This window comes from Vulpes vulpes, chromosome 2 (genome assembly GCF_048418805.1).
Source record: "Vulpes vulpes isolate BD-2025 chromosome 2, VulVul3, whole genome shotgun sequence".
NCBI lineage: Eukaryota > Metazoa > Chordata > Mammalia > Carnivora > Canidae > Vulpes > Vulpes vulpes.
This window is the reverse complement of record NC_132781.1, coordinates 147595237-147618920: the sequence shown is the minus strand read 5'-3', so window position 1 is coordinate 147618920 and position 23684 is coordinate 147595237. Positions and strand designations below refer to the sequence as shown.

The following is a 23684-nucleotide window of genomic DNA, read 5'->3' as shown; positions in this document are numbered from 1 at the left end:
AAGCCTTTGGAATCACCGCCAGCAGTTTAAATTCCAGCTTGACGCTTACCATGTGATCTTAAGCAGGTCACTTCATCTGTGTAAGTCCCCATTTCCTCCTTGGAAGTTGGAGGTAATAATGCCAGCCTCATGGGGCTGTTGTAGGACTTCAATAGCAAGGAGTGGTATACAGGTCACTATTATGATCACTGAGCACAATCACTTGAGTTGTCAACAATGAATAAATTGGAACATGTTTCACTTTGAATGTGAGGAGGAACTGGGCCTTTAAAACTAAAATATAGGGATCCCTGGGTGGCTCAGCGGTTTAGCGCCTGCCTTCAGCCCAGGGCGTGATCCTGGAGTTCCAGGATGGAGTCCCACGTCAGGCTTCCTGCATGGAGCCTGCTTCTCCCTCTGCCTATGTCTCTGCCTCTCTCTCTCTCTCTTTCTCTCTCTCTCTCTCCCCCTATCTCTCTCTCTCATGAATAAATAAAATCTAAAACAAAAAACAAAAAACAAAAAAACCCCTAAAATATAGAATTCCCCAAATTTCTAACAAGAGCCAACATATATTGATCACTTGCCATATGCTGAGTACTATTACTTTCCCTAAAGTCTCATACCTACTAGTAAAAATAATAATAGCGAATGATTATTAACCTCCTGCCAGGCATGGGCCAAGTCCTTTACAAACTTTCCTAGGCATTCCTCACACAAATGCTATTAGATAGATGCCATTATGAAAATTCCCATTTTACAGATAAGGAAACTGAAGCACAAAGAGGTTAAGTGATTTGCCAGAGGTTTAACAACTAGTGAGAGGCAAACCCTACATCCTGCATTTGAAAGACATTTCAGACACAGGCAGCTTGATTCCAGAGATCATGCTTTACCCGAGTTACCTCATTTCATCTCCACAACATCCTGTGATGTGAGTTCTATTACATCACCTGCATTTTACAGACGCGAAAACCTAACACAAAAGAGATGCGGTAATACATTTGAGGCCACACAGCTAGAGGAGTAGTTGGGCTGGGATCTGGATCCATGCCTGACTGCAAACCCCACATGTTCAACCCCATATGAGATTGCTCATATCCCGAAGTATTCATAATGGTACAAAGCAACTGCATTTATATTGAAATTATTCTGATTATTATTATTATTCAAATAATGATGAACATTTTTCCAACACCCACGAAATGCCAAGCTCTGTACTAACTGATTTACATAATAATGGCTAACAGTTGCTGTGTATTATTAGGACGGCGGCCCTGATTTAATCGTTTTAGGTGTATTTTCTCATTGAAGCCTCACAAAACCCCGGGGAACGGATGCTGTTATTATCCTCACTTGACAGGTGAAGAATGCGAGGTTCACCATCGATCCAAAATCACGTAGCTTAACAGTGAGCTGGAAATCGAACCTACAATTGCCCAACTCTCTCCTCTCCAGCAGTCCCCCTCTCTTTATTTCTCCCTATTTCTGCTGTGACGTCTCCCCGGCCCACCTCTCCCGCCTCTTTCCTGAAGCCGGCCCCGCCCCCTTCAGCCTGAGTGCCCGCCCACTGGGCGGTGCCATAATCTCGGAGCCTGTGGAAAGGACCGGGGTCGCGATAGGCTCCGCCCCCAAGAATAGATCCTGTTCCGACTTGTTCCGGTGCCCAAGACCGGGAGAAGATGACACACCTATTGGCTGACGGCATCTGACTGGCAGCAAACGGAGGGAGCCGCCCACTGGTTCTCGCGCAGTTCCTTCTGGGAGTTGTAGTCTCAGACGCTCTCGTCCCGGGGTGGCACGGTTCGGACTGCGCGTCCCAGCATTCCCTGCGCGAACCCCGGAGCACTTCCGCCCTGTCGTGAAGTGGGTGTCTCGGTGGGTGAGTCTGGGTGGCGGGGCGGGGGCAGCTGAGACTCTAGGCTCTGGGCTGGAGGCTTAGGAGGTGGTGGTGTCCCAGGGGGCCAGGGAAGGTGAGAGGGGAGAACGAAGCTTTTCTGCGGGGGCGGGGGTGAGGGGCGGCCAGGGGATGAAGCGTCCGGAGATGGGAAGGGTCATAGAGGGGTCGGGGATGAGCGGGGAGATAGAAGGCCCTGAGAGTGAGGAGGGTCGTGGAGAGGTCAGTAGGTGAGGAGACTGCGAGAGGTCCTGGAGGTGGGAGAGTCCTGGGAGGCTCTGGAGACCACAGAGGGAAGGCTAGAGGGTTCTCGGTGTCTGGCAAGAAGTGAAGAGAAAAGGGCCTGAGCTGGAAGCCCGACCTTAAAAATAGTGTTCCAGCCGCTACCTGCTCGCCTTGAGGAACACAGCTGATTTGATCCCCCTTACACTTCCTCTAGTGGTTGTGACCTCTGGAACCAAGTAGGTGGGACTGGCTTGTGGCCCCAAACAGCGCCCCTCTTCTTCTGCCTGATGGAGGAGAATGGCACCAACATCCACTTTAGCCAGACCCTCTGATTCCTCTTGCCCTCTCCTGCATCCAGGATCTTCAGGTTGTTCTGTTTCCTTAATGTGTCCTGAATCTGCCCCTTTCTGGTCAGGGTTTTTGCTGAAGTCTCCCACCTTTTCGCTTCCCCAGCTCGGACAGACACATCGTCATCTATTTAACCACACAGATCTTACTGTTCCCTCTGCTTAAAAACCATCTTGGCTCCCATCACCTGTAGAATGAAGTCCAAACACCTTAGCCTGATTGTCAGGACCCTTCATAAACTCCCTCTGCAGCCTAAGGCTGTTTGGTTTTCCACTGTTCTGTATGCTGTTCTCTTAGCTTGAGTACACTTTCTTGCCCCATGGCCAGCCAAGCAAACGATTTTCCCAAGAATCAACTCAAATGTTACCTTGTTCAGTTCCCTTAAGCAGATTAGGCCATGTCCCAACCCCAGTTCCCACAGACCTCTTTTACTGCATTTACCACCTTTGACCATAAATATCTGTGACTTTTGGAGGTGGGGCAGTCTCTTCCGCTAGACTGTAAGCGTCTCTGGGACAAGGACAGTTTCTGAGTCCCTTCCACTTCCTCATTGCCCAGCCCTGGGTAGTAAATACTTGATGTAAATCAAGTAAATCGGTCAATACTTGATGCATGTGTGAATGATGACAGTCCAGGGTAAACTTTGCTTTTTCAGTCTTGAAGACTATTACTTCCAGTGGATTTCTAGGGGCATGAGATGTCAGGGCTATCCTTGTTGGGTGCTGATTTATTACCTATGAGAGTTTAATCCAGGGGAGGCAAATACATAGGATGTGTGCTGCCACTTCTCCTCCCTGTGTCTGGTGGTCATAACTAATTAGTGACAACACATACTGACATGGGGTTCCAAGTCCTTAGTGCAGTTGACTGAAGTTGATGCTTTACGTGAAGCCCATTTGCTCTCTGTGGTTTAAGCCCTTAAATGGGAGGTCAAGTTACTTTAAGCAGTAGCCTGGACCATCAGCCCAGTAAGCTTAACAGCCTTTGGGGACTCCTGGTTTCTTCTTTGGAGGTCACAGACCAGTTTTGGCCTTTCCCATGGGATTGGGGCAGAGCTCTTACCACCCCACTGTTAAGTGGGTGGGCTCCTTATGTTCACATCCATGCTGAAAACCCTAGGAGCCAGCATGCCCCTCAGCTGCCCTGTATTTGTAAAGGGATCCTGACCCCAGTCAACACCAATCCCTCATTGCTTAGGAGATTTGTATTTGTACCCTTTCTGCTCTTCCTAGATACTGGAAGAGACCTTTGAGATCAATTAGCTGAAAGATGGTCAAGTGATGACAGCCCATGCTGAAAGAAGCCTATCATTATCCTCTATTTAGTCCTGGTGTTTGAAACAATTTCGAGTTGGTTGCCAATATTTAAAAATCCAGAATTAGCTTCTCTTGGAAAAAATAGAAGGCCTGGGAACTGGGCCAGTGTTCTCTGTAGTGCTCTATAGTTAGCCACAGCCCCCAGTCCACTCATGTACCCATTTACATTGCCTGGCCCCTATAGCCATTTAAATGTGTAGCCACTGATTCTAGGCTTCCTTCTCCTTTGCTCTGCTCCCATCATATTAGTTGGGGAATCTGGGGCAAGCATTGAGTAGGGTCAAGCTGTAAGGTGCAGAGGCCACATGACTTGTCATCCAGGGTCCAACAGCTGATAATGGCAGGAGTGGAACTGGAACCCTGGTTTGCTCCCTCCTGCCTTAATGTTCTTTCCACTCTTGTACCATCTTCTCAAGGAGTTTGAATGATTGGCAGACCTAGAGGAAGCTGAATACTGTGATTAAGAAAAATGACTAGATAGAACAAATCTTGACTGAGTCTCAACTCTGCTGCTTGCTAGTTCTGTGAACTTAAGCAAGTCTGCTTCATAGAAGTTCAATTCCCTGTATGTAAATTGAGGATATGGACTCATGCTTTACAGGATAATTCTATTCTAGTCAGCACAGAAGGTGGAAATCACATTTAGCCAAAAATCACAGTCCTCTTGAAAATCCTTTGGCAAGGATCCACTTAGAAACCAACACATTGTCTTTCAATAAGCTAACCAGCACAGCTGGGTTTTCTTGTTTGAATGTCAGATGAAAGAGTTGGCCTGTGTTTAGGGACCCTGATGGATGAAAGATACACACACTGGAAAGGAAGGCTTGAGATACTTAGATCAACCTGGAGACCAGGAAAGTCATGCTTGTTCTGGAATAGACACATAGTGAATGGAACTGACTGCACCATTTAAATTATGTCTTTCTTATGCTTTCTGGTGTTTCATGCAGTTTAATATGTATAAGTTACAGATCAGTGTAGTGCACCTCCATGCTAATGACAGTGGGGTGGTCAGAGATCTGCCCCTAATGCCTGCCTGGAGGATACAATGAAATTATGAATGTAGGACACTTAGTGTCAGGCCTAGCTCCTCATGGGCACTCAGTAGGTGGGTACTCTTTGAGATTGCTGATCCTGGTGTGGCCTGGATACTCCTGGGTGTCTAGGACTGAGCTATTTTTTCTGTCAGCTCTGTGTAGAGTCACCTTGCTATCTGCCGACTGTATTGACCTCTGTCTGTGAATAGGCAGCTTTTCATATCTAAGAGAGTAACAGAAAAAGCTTTCAGATTTCTATTTGAAACTAATCTTTGGGACTTTCAAGTCTTCCCAGAAGAAAATACCTATTACCTGAGACTCTGGGCTTTGGGCCTTGCAGAACTACTAGTTGCCTGTTTTGTTGTAGTGTTGTTCTCTCTCTGCAGGAGCACTTCTTTGCTTGCTTATTGACTGTCTTTCTCATGAGAGTGTAACTTTCGTGAAGGTCCTAGGTACTGTTGGCTCACCAGCTACCAGTACAGGGCAGGTACATGGTAGGAGTCTGTAAATGACTGGTGGTGAATTAGTCTTTGTGTGAGAGAGTGACACAAACATTTTTTGGACTAGTGCATGATTCAGGCTGTGGCTAAAAAAATTCATGAAAAGTGAGTTCTTTAGTTTAATATAAATGATGGACCTCCCATAGCGCATTAGGCTTTTGATATACCAGACCTGCCATTTTAATAAAAAGCAACAAAAAACAAAAAATAAGAGGCAGTGGCCCTGGTATTTATCAGGCACTGTGGATACAGAAATGAGTAACAGAGTCCTGGCCCTGATAATCCAATTCAATGGGGCTGTCAGAGGTAGGAACAGATAATTACAGTGTTGTAGGATAACACCTATGTTGGAGGTATGTGCCAACTGCTTTGGGAACTTAGGAGGGAGGAGGCAATTCTGGGAGAGCAGGGATGGGGGCAGGGCACAACAAGGGCATGTTAAGGAACTCTTGACAGGTGGGGTGACATTGACATGGTAGCCGAAGGACAGACAGGAAGTCGCCAGGTGCTTACAAGTTGTGTACCTAGCCTCCTTGTGTATGTGGCGGTCTTCAGGCAGGATAAGGCTTTATTTTACATCACCCTGGCCTTGTTTCTGGACAGTCCAGATGGCCTAAAATCTGAATACCACGCCCCTCCATTCTCATTTGAGCTCTGTCATTCCTGCTTGGAGGCAGCTGATAGCTGCCTTTGAGTGGGGTTTTTTATGTCATCCAAATGTGCTGGGAATGACACAAAGAGCTCGTTTTTCCAGATAAGCCAGCATAAGTGTTGTCAGAGTCTTCATTGTGTAAAAGAAGCAACCCCCGATGTCCATTCAACAAGCATTTACTGAGAGCCTCCTGTGCGTGGTGCGCCGTGTTTATTGGGGCGGAGGAGGGAAGGGGTAAGCTATATTCCTTGTCCTTAGGCTGTAATCTCTCTGGGGCTGCACATTCAGACAACGCTGTAATACAACAGAGAATGTGGCATGTGTGACATAGATGGAAGTGGAGAAAAGCATTCCTTCTGGCATGAGCAAGAAGGTCATTTAAAAAAAAGCTAGTGTGTGCAGAAGGGGATTAATTATAACCCTTGTTGTATGACACATCACCATCGTGAGCTGACCATTGTCTCACTGTTTATTAAGTGCTTCCTGCGTGTGCTGAGCATGGTGCTGGTAAGCTTATGATCTAGTGGGTTAGATAACTCCACTAGAGCATAATCAGGGTGATGACAGAGAAAATGTAGGTGGCGTGGAAGTTTGTGCCATAGGAAGGACTGAATCTCGTTTCAGGGCACAGGAAGGGTCTCTTGGAAAAAGTACAGTTGAAGCTGAGACTTAGCTGGGTGAAGAAAGGGAGGACCCTTCCTAAAGGAGACTGCCTGCTGCCTGTGGGAGGGTTCAGAGGGCAGCAAACTATGCAGCTGGAACTTCCTGACCAGCGGAAGTGGGCAAAGAGATAAGATGGGCCCGTGGGCAAGATTCACACTTGATCCTGAGGGTCGTAGGAAGTCACTCGAAGGTGTTTAGCAAGAAGTGACCTGGTCAGGCTTGGAGCTAGTCTGGTTGTGGTGTGAAGAACCCTGGTTGGGGTGAGGGGAGAGCAGCCAAGGACATGAGTTAGGAGGCTGATCCAGTGATAAGCATGGCTACTCCCTGACTCAAGGTGATGGCATTGAGGTGTAGATGCCTAGAAGTCCAGGAGGGCACAGCTTGGTTATGAATTGGATGTTGGGGATGTTGGAGAGAGATGATAACCAGGTTTCTGGCATGGGTAACTTGATAGAAGGTGGTGCCTGGGTGGCTCAGTCAGTTAAGTGTCTGTCTTCAGCTCAGGCCATGATCCTAGGGTCCTGGAATCCAGCCTGCATCAGACTCCCTGCTGAGTTTCTCTCTCTCCCTCTGCTCCTCCCCTCAGCTTATGCACTTACTCTCTCTCACTTTCTTTGTCTCAAAATCTGAGGGGAAAAAAGGGTGGTGGTGGCTTGGCTGGGTGGAAAGCTCCAGCCAAAGGACAAGTTTGCAGGAGAAAATAACAAATTAAGTTTGTGGCCCACTGAGTTTGAGGCGCCTCATAGACAAAGTGGAACCATCCTGTAGATGGTTGGATTTGGGGTCTGGAGGTCTGGAGGCAGGTCCTGGTGGAAGTTTTGAGAGTCATCAGTTTCGAGATGGAAAATAACAAATTAAGTTTGTGGCCCACTGAGTTTGAGGCGCCTCATAGACAAAGTGGAACCATCCTGTAGATGGTTGGATTTGGGGTCTGGAGGCCTGGAGGTCTGGAGGCAGGTCCTGGTGGAAGTTTTGAGAGTCATCAGTTTCGAGATGGTAAAAAATGCCAAATGGATGGGTTGGCCAAGAGGGAGTGAAGGGATTTTTGTAAGGAGAGCACCGTTAGAAGAAAGCTGAAGGTCTGGGGGGAAAAGGCCTGATAGAGCGAGGGGGTAACATTTGGAACCCACTTGGAGGAAAGATCAGACTTGGGCATGTGTAGAGGAAGGAAGGCATGTTGGATCGTGAAGGCCTTGATGCCAGAAGGTAGCGTTCAGGCACATCCCAGAGGATTTCATACTGTGCTGCCCTCCAAGGTGTGCTGGTTTGGGTGCCAGGTTGTGGTTTGTCTTCCCACTTATACCTATTCCTCTCTTCACACCCCCACCCCATGAGAAGGCAGTGGAAGATACGGGGGTCCTCTTACACTGTTCCTTGTCTCTCTGCCTCAGAGCCTTGGGGAGCATTGCCTCTCCTAGGAGCCCCTTGAAGGACACGCCTTAGATGCAGGACAACGTTGAACAACGACAGCCCAGCTGAAGCGAGGTGTCCAGGACCAACTATGGCTGTAGCCCTGGAACCCCAGGCCCAGGCCTCTCCTCGACCAGAACCTGAAGATCTCCTGATTGTGAAACGGGAGGGGGACTCGTGGAGATCAGAATCCAAACTCCGAGAGGAGGACCATCACCCTGTCCCTGGCCCCGAGGCCTCCCGCCAGCGCTTCAGGCAGTTCCAGTACAGGGATGCAGCTGGACCCCACGAGGCCTTCAGCCAGCTCTGGGCACTCTGCTGTCACTGGCTGCGGCCAGAGATCCGCCTCAAAGAGCAGATCCTGGAGCTGCTGGTCCTGGAGCAGTTCCTGACTATCTTACCCAGGGAGATCCAGGCCTGGGTGCAAGCGCACCACCCTGAGAGTGGTGAGGAGGCAGTGGCCCTGGTGGAAGATTGGCACCGAGAGGTCCGGGCTACAGGACAGAGGGTGAGGCAAACAATCTGTTCTCCAAGGAGCAGGTCAGACAAGGTGGTGGGGCTGTGAATAGGTTAATAATTGCCCAAAACCACAGTGGTAATAATAATTATTGTTATTGACCAACTGACATTTATTGAGCACTGCTGTGTACCACTGTTCTCAGTGCTTTGCATGTATTAGCTCATCTAGTCCTGTCAAAGTTTAATGAGATAAGTACTGTTAACCCTGATTTTACCAATGAGGAAACTGAGGCAAAGGGAAGATAGGTGGTTGGCTCGAGGTCACACAGCCCCAGACAACAGAGCCAGGATGTGTGTCTGGGCAGCCTGACACAGAAACCCATGTTTAGAACCACCCAGACGGCCTCCTGGGTCCGTATTCATAGTGTGGGTAATTTGTATTATGTTTCACATGTGATGAAATCTTTGGGTGCTTATAGCAGAAATTTGGGTGGACAGATGTAGCATTACCATCCTCATTATTTAGCTTAAACTAAGGCCCTAGAAGTCAGGTGGCTTGCAAAGCTCTGCCAGTAGGAAACCAGAGCTTAAACCTAGATCCTCAGGTTCCAAGTTTACTGTCATTTCTATGACATGACAGATGCCTCATCTGCAAACCGTGGGAACTAAAATATCTCTGAGGCATGAGACTCAAAGGAGATAGTAACTGACATGAGCGCTCACTGTGTGTCAGACACTCTTCTCGGCTCTATTTGTATTGCTCATCTAATCAACACAGCAGCCCAATAAGGTAGGTGCTGTCGTGCCACCATTTTGCAGATGTGGAAACAGACTCAGAGATGTAAGTAACTTGTCTAGATTTGGATAACTCAGTGGTAGAGCCGAGGTAAAGGAAGTGAAAGCACTGTGGATTTAACATGCACAGTTTCAATAGTTTGCAAGAGACCGAAGGCCCATGGTATCATTTCTGATTTTTCTGTGGCACACTCTTTTTGAATCCTGTTTTTGGAGCTGGCATGTGTACAACAAAGTCCTTGAGCTGGCTGCAGCCTGAGCCAGCCACCCAGAACCTTCATCTCAGCATAAGCCAGTTGCTTCCCCTTCCATAGTCAGTAGTTTTTGTGATGTTCTAGTTAATCACACTTTGTTGGGGGAAGCTATAGGTTTGAGAACATCCCTTGCAAATGGCTGGGGTTTTCTGTATGTCATAAGGGGTAAAGCTCTGGACAGGTGTGAGATTAGGGGAAGGAAGGTTTATGGTCTGTGGCTTGGCTTTTTTTATTCTTTTACAAACTGAAGACACAGAAAGCTACTATTTGAAGTTATAGAACAAAGTGTGAGAGAGTGTACCTTATTTTAATATACCACACTGCCTTCCCAGATTATTTCTTTTAAAGAAACCAGCTATTCATCTTAAGTGGCAGTGAAAAAAACGAATGGAAGTCTTAGGACTTCAGAGCTGAAAGATAACTTGAGATGAGAATCAATCGATTTAAATCAAGGTCTTCATAACTCTTTATGTGTAAAATGAGAGGGTTGGGCTAGGCCAAAAGTTCTCAAATTATATCCCTGTGAACTGAGCAGAGGTTGAACTGCTTCTAAAATTGGGGGGGGAAAAAGTAAGGTAATTGAATGTTCTCTATGATGTATTACTTTCCTATGAGTATTGTTTTTATTTTTTAACTTTCTCCCTCCTCCTTAGTGCTCCCAAATGTCAAAACAAATGGGTAGGGGGCAGCCCCAGTGGCGCAGCGGTTTAGCGCCGCCTGCAGCCCAGGGCATGATCCTGGAGACCCTGGATTGAGTCCCACATCGGGCTCTTTGCATGGAGCCTGCTTCTCCCTCTGCCTGTGTCTCTGCTTCTCTCTCTCTCTCTCTGTCTCTATGAATAAATAAATAAAATCTTTAAAAACAAATAAACAAACAAACAAACAAAAAAACACACACACACACACAAAACAAATGGGTAGGTAGTAGAGGAGCTTCCCTGCCCTCACATATGTTATAGCTTGTGATCTTCCATTGCAGGGGACCTGACTCAGTTATAGTTTTTGGCAAGTGAAATTTTTCCAGGTCTTAATAGCTAACTAGGGTCCTTAAGAGAGAACCACTTGGAAAAGGTGGCACTTTTGGGCTTAATAATCCTCCAAGATATTTTCCTTAAAGAGACCTTTCAGCTCTGCTATTGGGTGGGTTTTGGTTTGTTGATTCTTTTATCATCTCTTCCAGAACCCCTCTTCCCATCAGGTGCATAGGCATTAAAAAAAACCAACAATACGGGCAGCCCGGGTGCCTCATCGGTTTAGCGCCGCCTTCAGCCCAAGGCGTGATCCTGGAGACCCAGGATCGAATCCCACGTCGGGCTCCCTGCATGGAGTCTGCTTCTCCTTCTGCCTGTGTCTCTGCCTCTGTGTGTGTGTGTGTGTCTCTCATGAATAAATACATAAAATCTTAAAAAAAAAAAAAAAGATTAAAACAACAACGACACTATTTTTTAGAGCAGTTTTAAGTTTACAGCCAAACTAAACAGAAAAGGGGCACCTGGGTGGCTCAGTTGGTTAAGCATCTGCCTTTAGCTTAGGTCTTGATCCCAGGGGTGTGCCCTACCTCTCCTCCTGCCCTGCCTCCACATTTGTACTTTCCCTGTCTGTCTCAAATAAGTAAATAAAATCTTTAAAAAAACAAACCAAAAATACCAAACTGAGCAGAAAGTACGGAGATTTCTTATATGCCTCCTGCCTCCCAACCCCATGAACATCATTCCCCACCAGTGCGGTGCACCTGTCATCATTGGACACATCATTATCATCCAAAATCCAGAGTTTATATAGGATCTCACTCTTGGTGTTGTGCATTCTGTGGATTTTGACAAATGTGTAACGACATGCATCCACCATTACGGTATCATACAAGGTAGTTTCACTGCCCTAAAATTCCTCTGTGCTCTGCATACTTACCCTTCCTATCTCCAAACCCCTAGCAACTACTGATCTTTTTACTGTCTTCATAGTTTGGCCTTTCCCAATGTGTCACATAGTTGGAATCATACAGGATGTATGATTGGCTTCAGATTGGCTTCTTTCACTTAGTAGTATTCATTAAAGTTCCTTCATGCATAGGCATTTTTGATGGATTCTTTATTTATCCCTACCCCAGCCAGTTGTCTATTTTTTCCCCCTTTTTGTCACTTGAATCCCTCCTCTGTGTCTACAATTGTCATCCATGGCATCAGTGTCTTTACTTAGGCATGGCAGTAGTTGGAGGCACTTGGGCTGGAAGTGAGGATTGTTATGGAGTCTAATCACATAGTTACTCTGTAGATTGTAAGATTATAGCTATAACAAAGAGAAGTTCATTTGTTTTTTCCTTAAACAACCATGGGAAAAGGTTGTAAGCAGATGTTTTCTCCCTGTAAACCACACAGGACATTGCGGATGGCCTCTTTTGGAATGGCTTTTTATGCTCATGGCCCACTCCATATATCTTAAGGATAAACATCCCTGTCTTTGAGAGAGGACTGGAGTTTTTAGATCAGCCAAAAGATTTTTGGAGTTATATATTTCACAAACCCATTAAGTCGATGAAGGTGAGGATATTACTATTGTGAATAAAAAAATAAGGTTCAGAGCAATGTATATAATTGCTATGTTTTGTACAAAAATAGGGAAGTCTGTATTCATAGATGCTTGTATATAAAGAAACAAAAGGGTGCAGAACAGTGGTTTCCTGTGGGGAAGAATGGGGTAAAGGAATACACTGGGCAGATGGGATGGGCACAGGGGAAGGGATAGGGTATTTTCACTAACTAAACCCTTATAGTTTCTATTTTTGAACCACCTGAGTATTGAAAATACTTATTGAAAACATTGAAACATATTTCTTAAAGTCTCTACAAGGCAATGAGATTATTACGTCGTTAGGGTTTTAGAGCCAGGAGATAATCTCTCTGCCTCCATCTCTGAATTTGGAACCAACTAACAGATAAGAAATGAGCTTTATGATTGATAATGCTGAATTTGGTACTGTCCTCTCTTAATTGATTATTCTCCTGTGTTTTATATATTTGCTCTTTGTCTCTGAATGCTTTTCTGCCTGAACTTCTGCATTGAAATCGAATTGCCACTTCTGTTTTCCTTTTGAGTTACAGTGCCTTGTCTCTGCTTCTCCTTCTGTTTTGAGAGTAGATGGACCTCTCTAAAACAGCACACACTTTCATTCCATTTTAAAATTCCATCTGTAATTGTTTGCCTATCCTTTCTCTTATATTTATTTTTGAATTTTCTTTGCCTTGCAGCAGGAATATTTAGAGCAATTATATTTAGAATTATTGTTATATCTGTTATATCTGTTTTTATCTTCTGACATATACCCAGTCAACTTTTATCTTTTTTTGATAACTTAAAAATGAAACCACCTATTTTTGATATTTAGAGATTATGTTTCAATCATAAAATCATGTTTTATGATTCAAAAATGTTTGAAACAGTAGTGACCTCACTGAGACACTTGCATAGCCTCCCTGTGTCAAACAAAACAGTAGTCATTTGGTGGTATCAGTGCTGGTCTGTTTACTAATGTCAGTCTCATGGTTTTGTTGTTACACTTTGAGGCATCTTTGAATCTTAAAAAGAGCTTGTTAACCCTTGGACCACAGCTGTACTCAAAAGAACACTCCCTGCCCTAGCAAAATTGGTCCTATTGAACTGACAATTGGGAATTTTGACTGTGTGTGTGTGTAGGAACTGGGCTTGTGTGCAGAAGAGACCAGGTCCTTAAAGGCAATGCAGGAATCTCAGCCTTGCCAGCTGCAGCCAGCAAATCACTGGGCTGAGGCCCAGTGCCAGAAGCAGTGGGTGAAGAATTCATGCCCTGACCTTCCAAAACATCTAGACACCAAGATGGTGCCACAGCCCTTGAAAGAGAGTGGTGAGTATCAAGAATCAGAGAACATGAGGGAAGAGAGGAGAGGGTTAGAGGGGATAAGGAAGGAAGCACAGGGAGGAGGGATGTGAAGAATTCAAGGAAGGGGTAGAAATAGTGTCTGATGGACATGCCGAGAAGGAAGGCGAGTGAGTAAGCATTGTACAAGAAGATGAAGCTCCCAGCGATGTTGGTAACCCCACTGAGCTTAGTGCCGCAGCATGTTCAGATAAGGTTGGGGGCCAGGTGGTGATCATAGGAGTTTGAGTTGGCATCTTATACACAGCGCATCTCTCAGCTTCAGAGCCACACTCCAGAAGGAAAGTAAAAGGGGAAATCTGCCGTGGCTATCAGGACAGTCTCCACTTGAGGCAAGCATGGCACTTGGAAAGCTGGACTTGGGAGGGCGTGGTTTTTTGGGAACCAGAGCTTGGGTTTTAGAGACTTTTCTTCTCCTCAGCTGTTCTCACTCCCCGAGTCCCTACTCTCCCAAAGATGGGGAGTGTTGGAGATTGGGAGGTGACAGCGGAGTCCCAGGTAAGCTGCGGTTTGTCCATTCTTTCCTGTCCTGATTTCTGGGCTCTTACCCCCATGCCCCTCTCCTCTCTCTGTAACCTGCCCTCAGCAGAAGGGCATATGTCACAGGGCATCAGCCTCTGGCCCTGGTTCCCAATCTACTGGGCCTTTTCCGTCATGTTGCTTCTTATGACACTGGCCTCACACATGGTATCCCTGTGTCCGTTACCTTTCCTGGGGCCTGGCAGAGTTCCCAGGCTGTTTTCAGTTGTGGTCCTTGTCTTGTACATCTCACAGGAAGCCCTGGGACCTGGCAAACATGCTGAGAAGGAATTCTGCAAGGATCCCCCAGGAGATGGGTGTGGGAACGGCATGCCCCTAGGTAAGGAAACAGTGCCCTCTCAGGAATATTGTCTGGTTTCTGTTATACTCAGTTCCCAAAGAATTGTTTTGTCACTCCCTTAAGACTCGTGGCTCTGGAAGTCTGGAACTTGAGACACAAGAAGACAAGAAGATGACATGCTCTTTATGGCCAGCACTGGTGGCAGAAATGGAGTGTAGGATGTGGGGTCTGCCTGGATATAGGGTGGTGGCTTCTGAAAGCCTGCCCTCTTGGGACTCGCTTCCTCAAGACATTCATCATGGCTGTCCTAGGCTATCTCAGAAATCCAGTCCTTTCAGCATCAAACAGGGTCCATCTCTCAGGGACAGACTCCAGTGAGCTGAGCCCCTGAGACTGATGTACTAAACACAGTAGAAGTAAACGTCACAGGGCTCAAAGCACTTGAAGCTCACATCGCCCACACTAACTCCTGTCTCTATAGTTGCATCTCCACAGGAGCCAAACAAAAATGAACTATTTCCCTGTGGAGCCTGGGGTTAGTGTGAGGGATTAGACATGAGGGGAATAAAGTGGCAGACAGTGATAGGTGTGCCTCCTAAGGGGAGGTAAGAGGAGACATGAGAAGTCTTGTTGGCACCTTTCTTGACAGTAGAACTCTTTTTATTTTATTTATTTTTTACCTCAACCATGATATCTGGGGGAGATAGTGTTCACAGGAGCAAACTTTGGTAGGCCTAAAGTTTTTTAGTTCTCAGTTCTTTCTGATCTGGTTTTCTTCAAATTTTTATTTTAATTAAAGGCTTCCTGTTTTGTGAGGGCTGGGAGCTGTTGGGACAGCAGTCCTTTACACAGAGCTGCTAAGTGTTTTAAAAAATAAGGAAATGTATTTTCTCACATTTTTGGAAGTCGAGAGGAGGACATGCTCCAGCCACAGTATAAAGTGGCTCAGCGAGGTCACAGCGGACTTAGGTTCTTTTTCTCTGCTCTGCCATCCTCACTGTCAGCTTCCCACCAGCACTGTCATGTGTCATAATCAAAAGATAGATGACAGTTGGGCTCACAAGTTTCCTAGCAAAACACTTGTGTGTGGGTGTGCACATGCACACACACGTGCGCGCGCGTGCACACACACACACACACACACACACACACACACACAGTGAATGAGTGAGAGAGGGAAATCTTTTCTCCAGCCATTAAATTCGTCCTGATTGGGCCAGTTCAGGCCACATTCCCATCAGTAACAGTTACTCTTTGTGTGATATATTTCATAAGTGCAACAAAGGAAGCAAGTGAACAAAGAAAACAGGTCAGTTAAGGTGGGGAATCAGCATAGGAATTTCTCATTGACCTCACACAGGGAAATCATCTGTGTCAGGGCATTTTGGATAAATGCTATGCTCAGTGTATCATTTCTACTTAATCATTCCTCTTCTTTCTTTTGTTTAGGAGTTCCAGTTTCAAAACCAAGTATCAACTGCCAGCCAGAGCAAGGACCAGAATTTTGGCATCCAAACTTCATAAACTCTGGAAAAAGGAACACTGTAGATTACAACCTGGGTAATGAGCAAATGAGACCAGCTCAGGCATCGGCCTGGAGAGACTCCAAGGCCTGGGAGGAACAATGTCAGTGGGACACAGAGGACATGAAGGTGTCAGGTGTGCACTGGGGCTACGAGGAGACCAAGACTTTTCTAGCAATTCTGAGTGAGTCTCCTTTCTCTGAAAAGCTCCGGACTTGTCATCAGAACCGCCAGGTGTACCGGGCCATTGCAGAGCGGCTGAGGGCCCGGGGCTTCCTGCGGACACTGGAGCAGTGTCGCTACAGGGTCAAAAATCTCCTACGGAATTACCGGAAAGCCAAGAGCAGCCACCCACCAGGAACGTGCCCCTTCTACGAGGAGCTGGAGGCCCTGGTGAGGGCTCGGACGGCCAACAGAGCCACAGAGGGCCCAGGAGAGGCCATGGCACTCCCCAGGCTGGGGGATAGCGATGCAGAGATGGATGAGCAGGAAGAAGGGGTCTGGGAGCCTGAAGAAGTAGCAGAAGACTGTAATGGTGATGAGCTGGCCACTGACGAGTCCGTCCAGGAGCCCAGAATTCCAGAGGGCCCAACTCTCTTCCAGAGTCGTATCGGTAAGAACGAGGGGGTATCATGGATCCAGATTCTAGCTCTCCAGCCCATGAGACTTCTGCTTGCTGCATTCAGGACATAGACTGGATTGCCAGTCTAGATTTTTTTTTTTAAGATTTATTTATTTAGTCATGAGAGACACAGAGAGAGGCAGAGACATAGGCAGAGGGAGATGCAGGCTCTTAGCAGGGAGCCCGATGTGGGACTCGATTCCGGATCCCGGGATCACGACCTGAGCTGAAGGCAGCTGCCCAGCCACTGAGCCACCCACATGTCCCACAAGTTTAGATTGATGCCACTGGAGTAAGGTGTTCAGTTCCTTAGGTTATCCTCAACCTTTCTTTTCCTCTATGATTAGTTTCCTAGAGTGAATTTTCTTAGTTATAGAAGCAAACTTTCAAAGCCTTAAATAACTTTAGAGAGCTAATTCAGTATCAGTTGACCCTTGAACAATGCAAGAGTTAACGTACTGATCCTCTGCTCAGTCAAAAATACATGTATAGCTCTTTGACTCCCCCCAAGTTTAACTATTAGTGGCGTACTGTGGGCCACACGCCTTACCAGTACTATAAATAACTTACGTGTATTTTATATTTTTTATATGTATTATATACTGTATTCTTACAATAAAGTAAACTAGGAAAAATGTCACTGAAATCATAAGGAAGAGAAAATATATTTACAGTACTATATATTTAAAAAAATAAATCTGTATATTAGTGGATCTGCAGTTCGAACCTGTGTTGTTCAAATTCCACCTATATTTGCCAAAGTGTGTCACTAGAAGTATGGGGATGGTTATAGTGTTACATGAGTGAACTTTTAATTTTACTGTGGATGAGCATATCAACCTGTAATTTCACAGACAGTAAATTTAGGTAAAGAAAGATACTGAGTGAAATATTTAACATATAACAGAAATCATGATGGTGTATGTTTGAACACATGACGTTTGGAGAAACATCAGTCATTGTATAAGTGGAAACACTGAAGCCCAAGAGATGTCTTATCTAAATATAGACAGTGAGGTAGGGGCAGAGTCAAAGTCAGAGCCCAGAGCTTCTGCCTCCAGTTTTGTGTGGTTTTCCTCTCCACAATCCTGCCTCCCTGGGCTGCATCATTTACCTGCAGAGGACCTGAGAACAGACTGCCTCCTTTCATTCCTCCACAAAAGAGGAAAGCGCTTCCTCAGTTGGATGCTATTGTAAAGTTATTTGAAGTCCACTTATGTTTAGAGATTCTCAATTCCCACATTTGTTAAGAGGAAAGTTCATAAAATAAATAGAGGATATGTATGGAATAGATAAAGAGAAAGTCTCTCGGATCCAACTACAGGTCTTTCCCCACACTAGTCAATGGAAACCAGGGGAGTAGGATCACCTAGTATAACGTGGCCACCTGAGTCCTCTTTTTTTTTTTTTTTTTTTAATTTTTATTTATACCTGAGTCCTCTTCAGCTAAGACTCAAGAGCTAGTGGAGACTCTTAGAAGGGGGCGGGAGGCTCTGGCGCACTCCTGAGAGGCAAGGGAGTAGTCTTTCCTGGGGCCCCAGGTGCCTGGAAGATTTTGAGGTGCCTGTGTTCTAGGCATTTGGTGGGTTGGGGGACCCTGATCCCTGATGACTTAGGCAAGTCTCATTATACCTCACAGTTCTGAACTCTTCACTCCTGACAGCAGGTGTGCACTGGGGCTACGAGGAGACCAAGGCCTTCCTGACCATTCTCAGTGAATCCCCGTTCTCTGAAAAGCTTCGCACCTGTCACCAGAACAGCCAGGTGTACCGTGCCATTGCAGAGCGGCTGTGCGCACAGGGCTTCCTGCGGACGCTGGAGCAGTGTCGCTACAGATTCAAAAACCTCCTTCGAAGCTACCGGAAAGCCAAGAGCAGCCACCCACCAGGGACGTGCCCCTTCTATGAGGAGCTGGACTCACTGATGAGGGCACGGACTGCGGTCAGAGCCATGGGAACCCTCAGGGAGGCAGCAGGTCTTCCAAGGCCTGGGCAGAGCAGTACTGAGGCTGATGACCAGCAGGCTTGGGATGAGATGGCAGATGAAGATGCTATCAAATCTCCAGCCCCATGTCCTCAAACCCCAGACACTGGTAAGCCCAGAGTAATTCGATGCCCACAAAATCCAGGAGCATGCAGAGAGAGCAAGGGGCCAACTCATTATTGTTTGTCTCTGAGCTACAAGAGAGAATGGACATGAATAGGAAAAGCATTGGTGATTTGCTCAGATGATTCAGTCTCTAGCTTTGTGTAATCCCCCAAATGAGATAAGCAGCCAAGTCTCAGTTTTACTGGGTTTTATCTGGGAAATTGTAGAGTTTATTCAATTTCACACAGCACAGGCTATTTGGAATATGCCAGAAGAAGGAGGTGTTTATTATTGAGTAGGGCAATAGGGAAATTGACCAAAGAGACTGACTAGCTGGCCACGTGGCCTCGGCCTCATGACTCTGTTGGTGAGGTCACCATGTTCCAGGCTCTGTTCTCTGCTTTGCAGCTCAGAAATTTACATATGTACCAAAACTTGACCAATTTCATGTTAGTCACATTATAAGATATGAATAGAAAATATATGATACAAATTCACATTAGTTAAATTCACAAGACACAAGATCTGTAAAATAGATGTTAACTAATGAATGAAGAAAAACTGCATTTCTATTTCAGGGTTTGAGATGAGGCATAAGGGTGAAGACCAGATTTCAGAGCAGGACATCTTTGAGGATTTGCCTGGAGCCTTATCAAAATGTACTAGAGAGGATGTTTGCCACCCTTCTGACTGGGGGCAAGACAGTGATGGTGAAGGTGAAGGGCAGTGGGGAAACTGCCCCCAGGAGCAGTGGGAAGAATGTTCTTCTGAGGAGGACTTAGAAAAACTTATCGACCATCAGGGCCTGTACTTGGCAGAGAAACCCTACAAGTGTGATACATGTGTGAAAAGCTTCAGTAGGAGCTCCCACTTCATCGCCCACCAGCGGATTCACACAGGTGAGAAGCCCTACAAATGCCTCGAATGTGGAAAAAGCTTTAGTGACCGCTCTAATCTTAATACCCATCAGAGAATCCACACTGGAGAGAAGCCCTACAAATGCCTTGAATGCGGGAAAAGCTTTAGTGATCACTCCAATCTTGTCACCCACCAGAGAATCCACACAGGGGAAAAACCCTACAAATGTGGGGAATGTTGGAAAAGTTTCAACCAGAGCTCAAACTTGCTGAAACATCAGAGAGTCCACTTGGGAGGCAATCCTGACCATTGTAGTGAGCCTGGGGCAAACTTTGGTCCAAGCCCATCCTTTAGTGCTCACTGGAGGAACTCTACAGAAGAGGCATCTCTTGAACAACCTCATAGTGCCAGTAGGAACTTGAATTCTGGCCCACACAGTACCAACTCAGGGGAAAAGCTTTATCAGTGTTCTGAATGTGGAAGGACCTTTTCTAAGAGCTCTGCCCTCATTAGTCACCAAAGAATCCATACAGGAGAGAAACCATACGAATGTGCTGAATGTGGGAAAAGCTTCAGTAAGAGCTCCACACTGGCTAACCACCAACGAACCCACACGGGGGAGAAACCGTACAAGTGTGTGGACTGTGGGAAGTGCTTCAGTGAGCGCTCTAAGCTCATCACACACCAGAGAGTGCACACAGGAGAGAAGCCCTACAAATGCCTTGAGTGTGGAAAGTTCTTTCGTGATCGTTCCAACCTCATTACTCACCAGAGGATTCATACGGGAGAGAAGCCTTATAAGTGCAGAGAATGTGGGAAATGTTTTAACCAGAGCTCTAGTCTTATTATTCACCAGAGAATCCACACTGGGGAGAAACCCTACAAGTGCATGGAGTGTGGGAGAGACTTCAACAATAGTTCCCACTTCAGCGCCCACCGGAGAACGCATGCAGGGGGGAAGGCAGCGTAGGAGACACCCTTCCCCCAGCAAAAGAGATAAATGTATATTTAAATCTCCTGAGATCATAAGATGTGTGCTAGAAACTTACCTAATGTTTAGGCTTGGTATATACCCAGGGAAGTTAGCTTGGTATAATCCAGATTAATTGGAAGTGAATTACAAATGCTAAGGAGCCAGATTTGAAGGCACTTTTCTTTTTTTCTTTTTTTTTAATTTAATTTTTTTAATTTTTAATTTAAATTCAGTTTAGTTAACATATACCATATTATTTGCTTCAGGGGTGGAATTCAGTGATTGTTGTAAATAACACCTAGTGCTCATTACATCACATGCCCTCCTTAATGCCCATCACCCAGTTACCCCATCCCCCCCCTCCAGAAACCCTCAGTTTGTTTCCTATGGTTAAGGGTCCCTTATAGTTATGGTTTGAAGGCACTTTTCTTAAATGTAATTTGTTTTTCTCCTATAAAAATCCCAGTCCTTGGGCTCTCTTTACATTTGCTGCCATGTGAGGACTTTATCTGTTTGAGCCAGACTGATAACATAGGTGGTTTAGGGGTAAATCAGTGGTCCTGAGCAGTGATTCCAGACCTCACAGGGCCTTTACACTGTCCATAGGTATACATGGTCCGTTGGCACATATCAGCAAATTATCATACATGGTGGGTTTCAGGTGGGGTGTATCCATACTGAAGAATTTTGAGACTGGTTAGAGAGGGCATAATTGGGAATCAGTGGCCGGAAGCAGACCACCATGACCTTAGCAAAGAGGAGGAACATCAGCGATGTCATTACTAAATAATTATTAGGGCAGCCCGGGTGGCTCAGCGGTTTAGCACCGCCTTCAGCCCAGGGCATGATCCTGGAGACCCAGGATCGAGTCCCACGTCGGGCTCCCTGCATGGAGCCTGCTTCTCCCTCTGCCTGTGTCTCTGCCTCTCTCTCTCTCTCTCTCTCTCTGTGTTTTCATGAGTAAATAAATAAAATCTTTAAAAAAAAAACCTAATAATTATTAATTATAGCAAAAATAGCCATTATTTATTGAGCATTTGCTCTTTGGCAGGCTCTGTGCTAAGCACTTTGTAAACATCCTCTGATTCCCCATGGCAGCCAGACGGTCCTAATCTATCCATTTCCCAGAGGAGAAAACTGAGGCTAAGTGACATGTTTGGGTGGCATGTCTGCAGGTGGCAGAGGCAGAGGCAGGCTTTAACGAGATCTGTCTCTGGAGCCTGAGGTGTTCCTAACTGTTGTACTGAATCCCCTTCCACAGTAGAGCAGGTAACTCAGGTGCAAGGATCTCAAAGCACTTTGTGGGCCATGTCTCCTACTAAAATTCTCTTATGAATTCTCCTTTTAGCAAATACAGAAACTGAGAATCCCTAAAGAGGAAAAGGTCTGGGTTGGGCAGAACTGCCAATGCTTAGAGCAAGGCTGAGCTAGTATTAAAGTACTTGGTGTGGACTTCCTTCTCTGCAACAGTATGTGTGAGAGATATAGTGGGGGGCAGGGGGTTTGAGACTGGGGAGGACATGCAGCCACGGCATACCTCTTCCCATGGGATACCACTTCTACACAGGAAATGGGGTTTAAGAATGTCCCCTTTCCCAAGGAGTCAGTCCTCGAGTTAGATGTGTCTGAATGGGGTATTAGGCCTCACGGGAACCCAGGCCTGCATTTTTTGCATCCCCCACCCCTTTCCCCTTGGTGGAAGCCTTATTCCTGATGGCCATGCCACAGCTGAGCAGGGGGGAGGCAGGGGGGAGGCAGGGGGGAGTCGGTGTGTGCCTGCTGAGAGGACTTTGAACGCTGTCCTGCGTCCCAGATGTGTGGCACAATTTTATCCCGAACCTGCTCGTCCCTGGCTTGTCACAGGCAGAGATGTCAGAATTTCAAGGAAAAATCCTCTGGTCGATATTTTTAAACCCTCCTAAGGAGAAACTCTGAAGACCAAGGTACCGCAAATTAGCAAGCCATCCTGTGTGAGCCAGTCCAATTTGGCCTGTGTAGGAGGGTCAACATTTAGGAAGCATTTAGGAACCTTCACCGTGGAAGCCAGCTGAGCCTTCTTCCCCTTTAGGTGTCCCCGGCACCCCTGCTCTTGGAGGTGTGCTAGTGTCTCACGCTCCCAGTGAATGATATCCATTACCCCCTTGATCCTTTGTCCCAACTTGTAACGGCAGGTTCAGCCTGAGAGCACAGGCGGCATTGGCCAGGAGGGAAGACAGGGCCCAGGTGGACCCTCCTCTGCATACTCGACCCTTCCTTTGGAGGAAGTTCTCATTCAGGTGGCTTCTGTGTTTGGGTCCTGCCCCATTGCTTTGCTGGGGCACCCAGACCTCCTCCAGCAGGGCTTTGCTGCTCCAATAAACAGACATTTGGGTCTGCACATCCTGAGCTTTGTTAACGTGAGGCTGCCCTTGGGAAGCAGATTCTGCAGCCTGGGCCTCAGCCTGTGTGCCCACAGGTCAGACTCTGGTGATGGGAAACCGAGGCAGCGAATGCGACGCTGGAAGGGTGCTGCACGTGAGCTGCACCCCTTACTTGACTTCTGTAGCCTCTCCCAAGAAGGGCATCCGCTCCTCGGAGGTAACTTGAAGACACCGAGGGGACTCTCCATGTACTTCTCAGGAGGCAGTATACCAGATGGTGAGGGCAGGGACCAGGGGCTGAGGCTGCCGTTAGGGACCCACTTTCTTGTAGGCCTTGGCACCGGCAGTGATTTCCCAGTCATGGCAGCCTCAGCCTCACTGTACCCCATAGCCTCCTTCGAGAAGTGTATAACATAGCTTGGGTTCTGACTGACCTCTGAGGGTCCTGAGTCCTCCCTGCCTCATCCTGCTCTGGGGCCCCCAGTGAGGGATAGCTCTCTGCCTCCAAGCTGCAAATAGGAGCTTATGTTTAGTCACTTTGTGGAGAAGGGGAACACCCTTTGGGGAGGAGGGTATGGAAGCTTTGTGGTCGAGGCTGCATTCCCCAGGCTTGCTGGTGCACTGGCTCCCCTCACTGTTCCATTTGCATTTTTTTTTGGCTGTGTGTGAGCCCAGGACTTCCAGGTCTGGCTCCTGCCCTGGGCTCCCCTCTTAGCAGCCCAGTCTACCGCGTGCCGGCCCCACCTGAGTGGCTCCTGGACTCCCCCAAATCCCCCCCACTCAGGTCTCCCTACAGGGCCCACCCATTGGGCATGCACAGTGTATATATATACACTTTGGCCCACGGACAAGCCTCCTTCACACACCTCCAGCGAGGCGTGCACTTTCAGACTCCTATAGACTTAGTCCCCCAGACACATCCTCCCTCCTAAGAGCATTATTGTCCAGAGGGCTGCAGTTCCCCGGCTGCTTGGGGAGCCTTCTGAATGGAGCCA

At 46.8% G+C, this 23684-nt stretch overlaps 1 protein-coding gene across 13 annotated transcripts; it reads left to right on the top strand.

Moving 5' to 3' along the window:
• The first annotated feature begins 1647 nt into the window (after positions 1-1647).
• Positions 1648-21318, top strand: ZSCAN20 (zinc finger and SCAN domain containing 20). 13 transcript variants are annotated; one of them, XM_072750302.1, is made up of 9 exons: positions 1749-1857; positions 8009-8535; positions 11911-12072; positions 13226-13412; positions 13867-13943; positions 14220-14304; positions 15715-16401; positions 18077-18502; positions 19077-21318. In XM_072750302.1, exons 2-9 carry the CDS (start codon positions 8119-8121, stop codon positions 20324-20326), a joined length of 3291 nt encoding a protein of 1096 aa, XP_072606403.1. In that variant the 5' UTR covers positions 1749-1857; positions 8009-8118; the 3' UTR covers positions 20327-21318. The 13 variants fall into 13 exon arrangements, with proteins under 13 accessions (XP_072606409.1, XP_072606408.1, XP_072606407.1 ...); XM_072750298.1 differs by having other exon boundaries at positions 18074-18502; XM_072750301.1 differs by having other exon boundaries at positions 1767-1861.
• The last annotated feature ends 2366 nt before the right edge of the window (positions 21319-23684 follow it).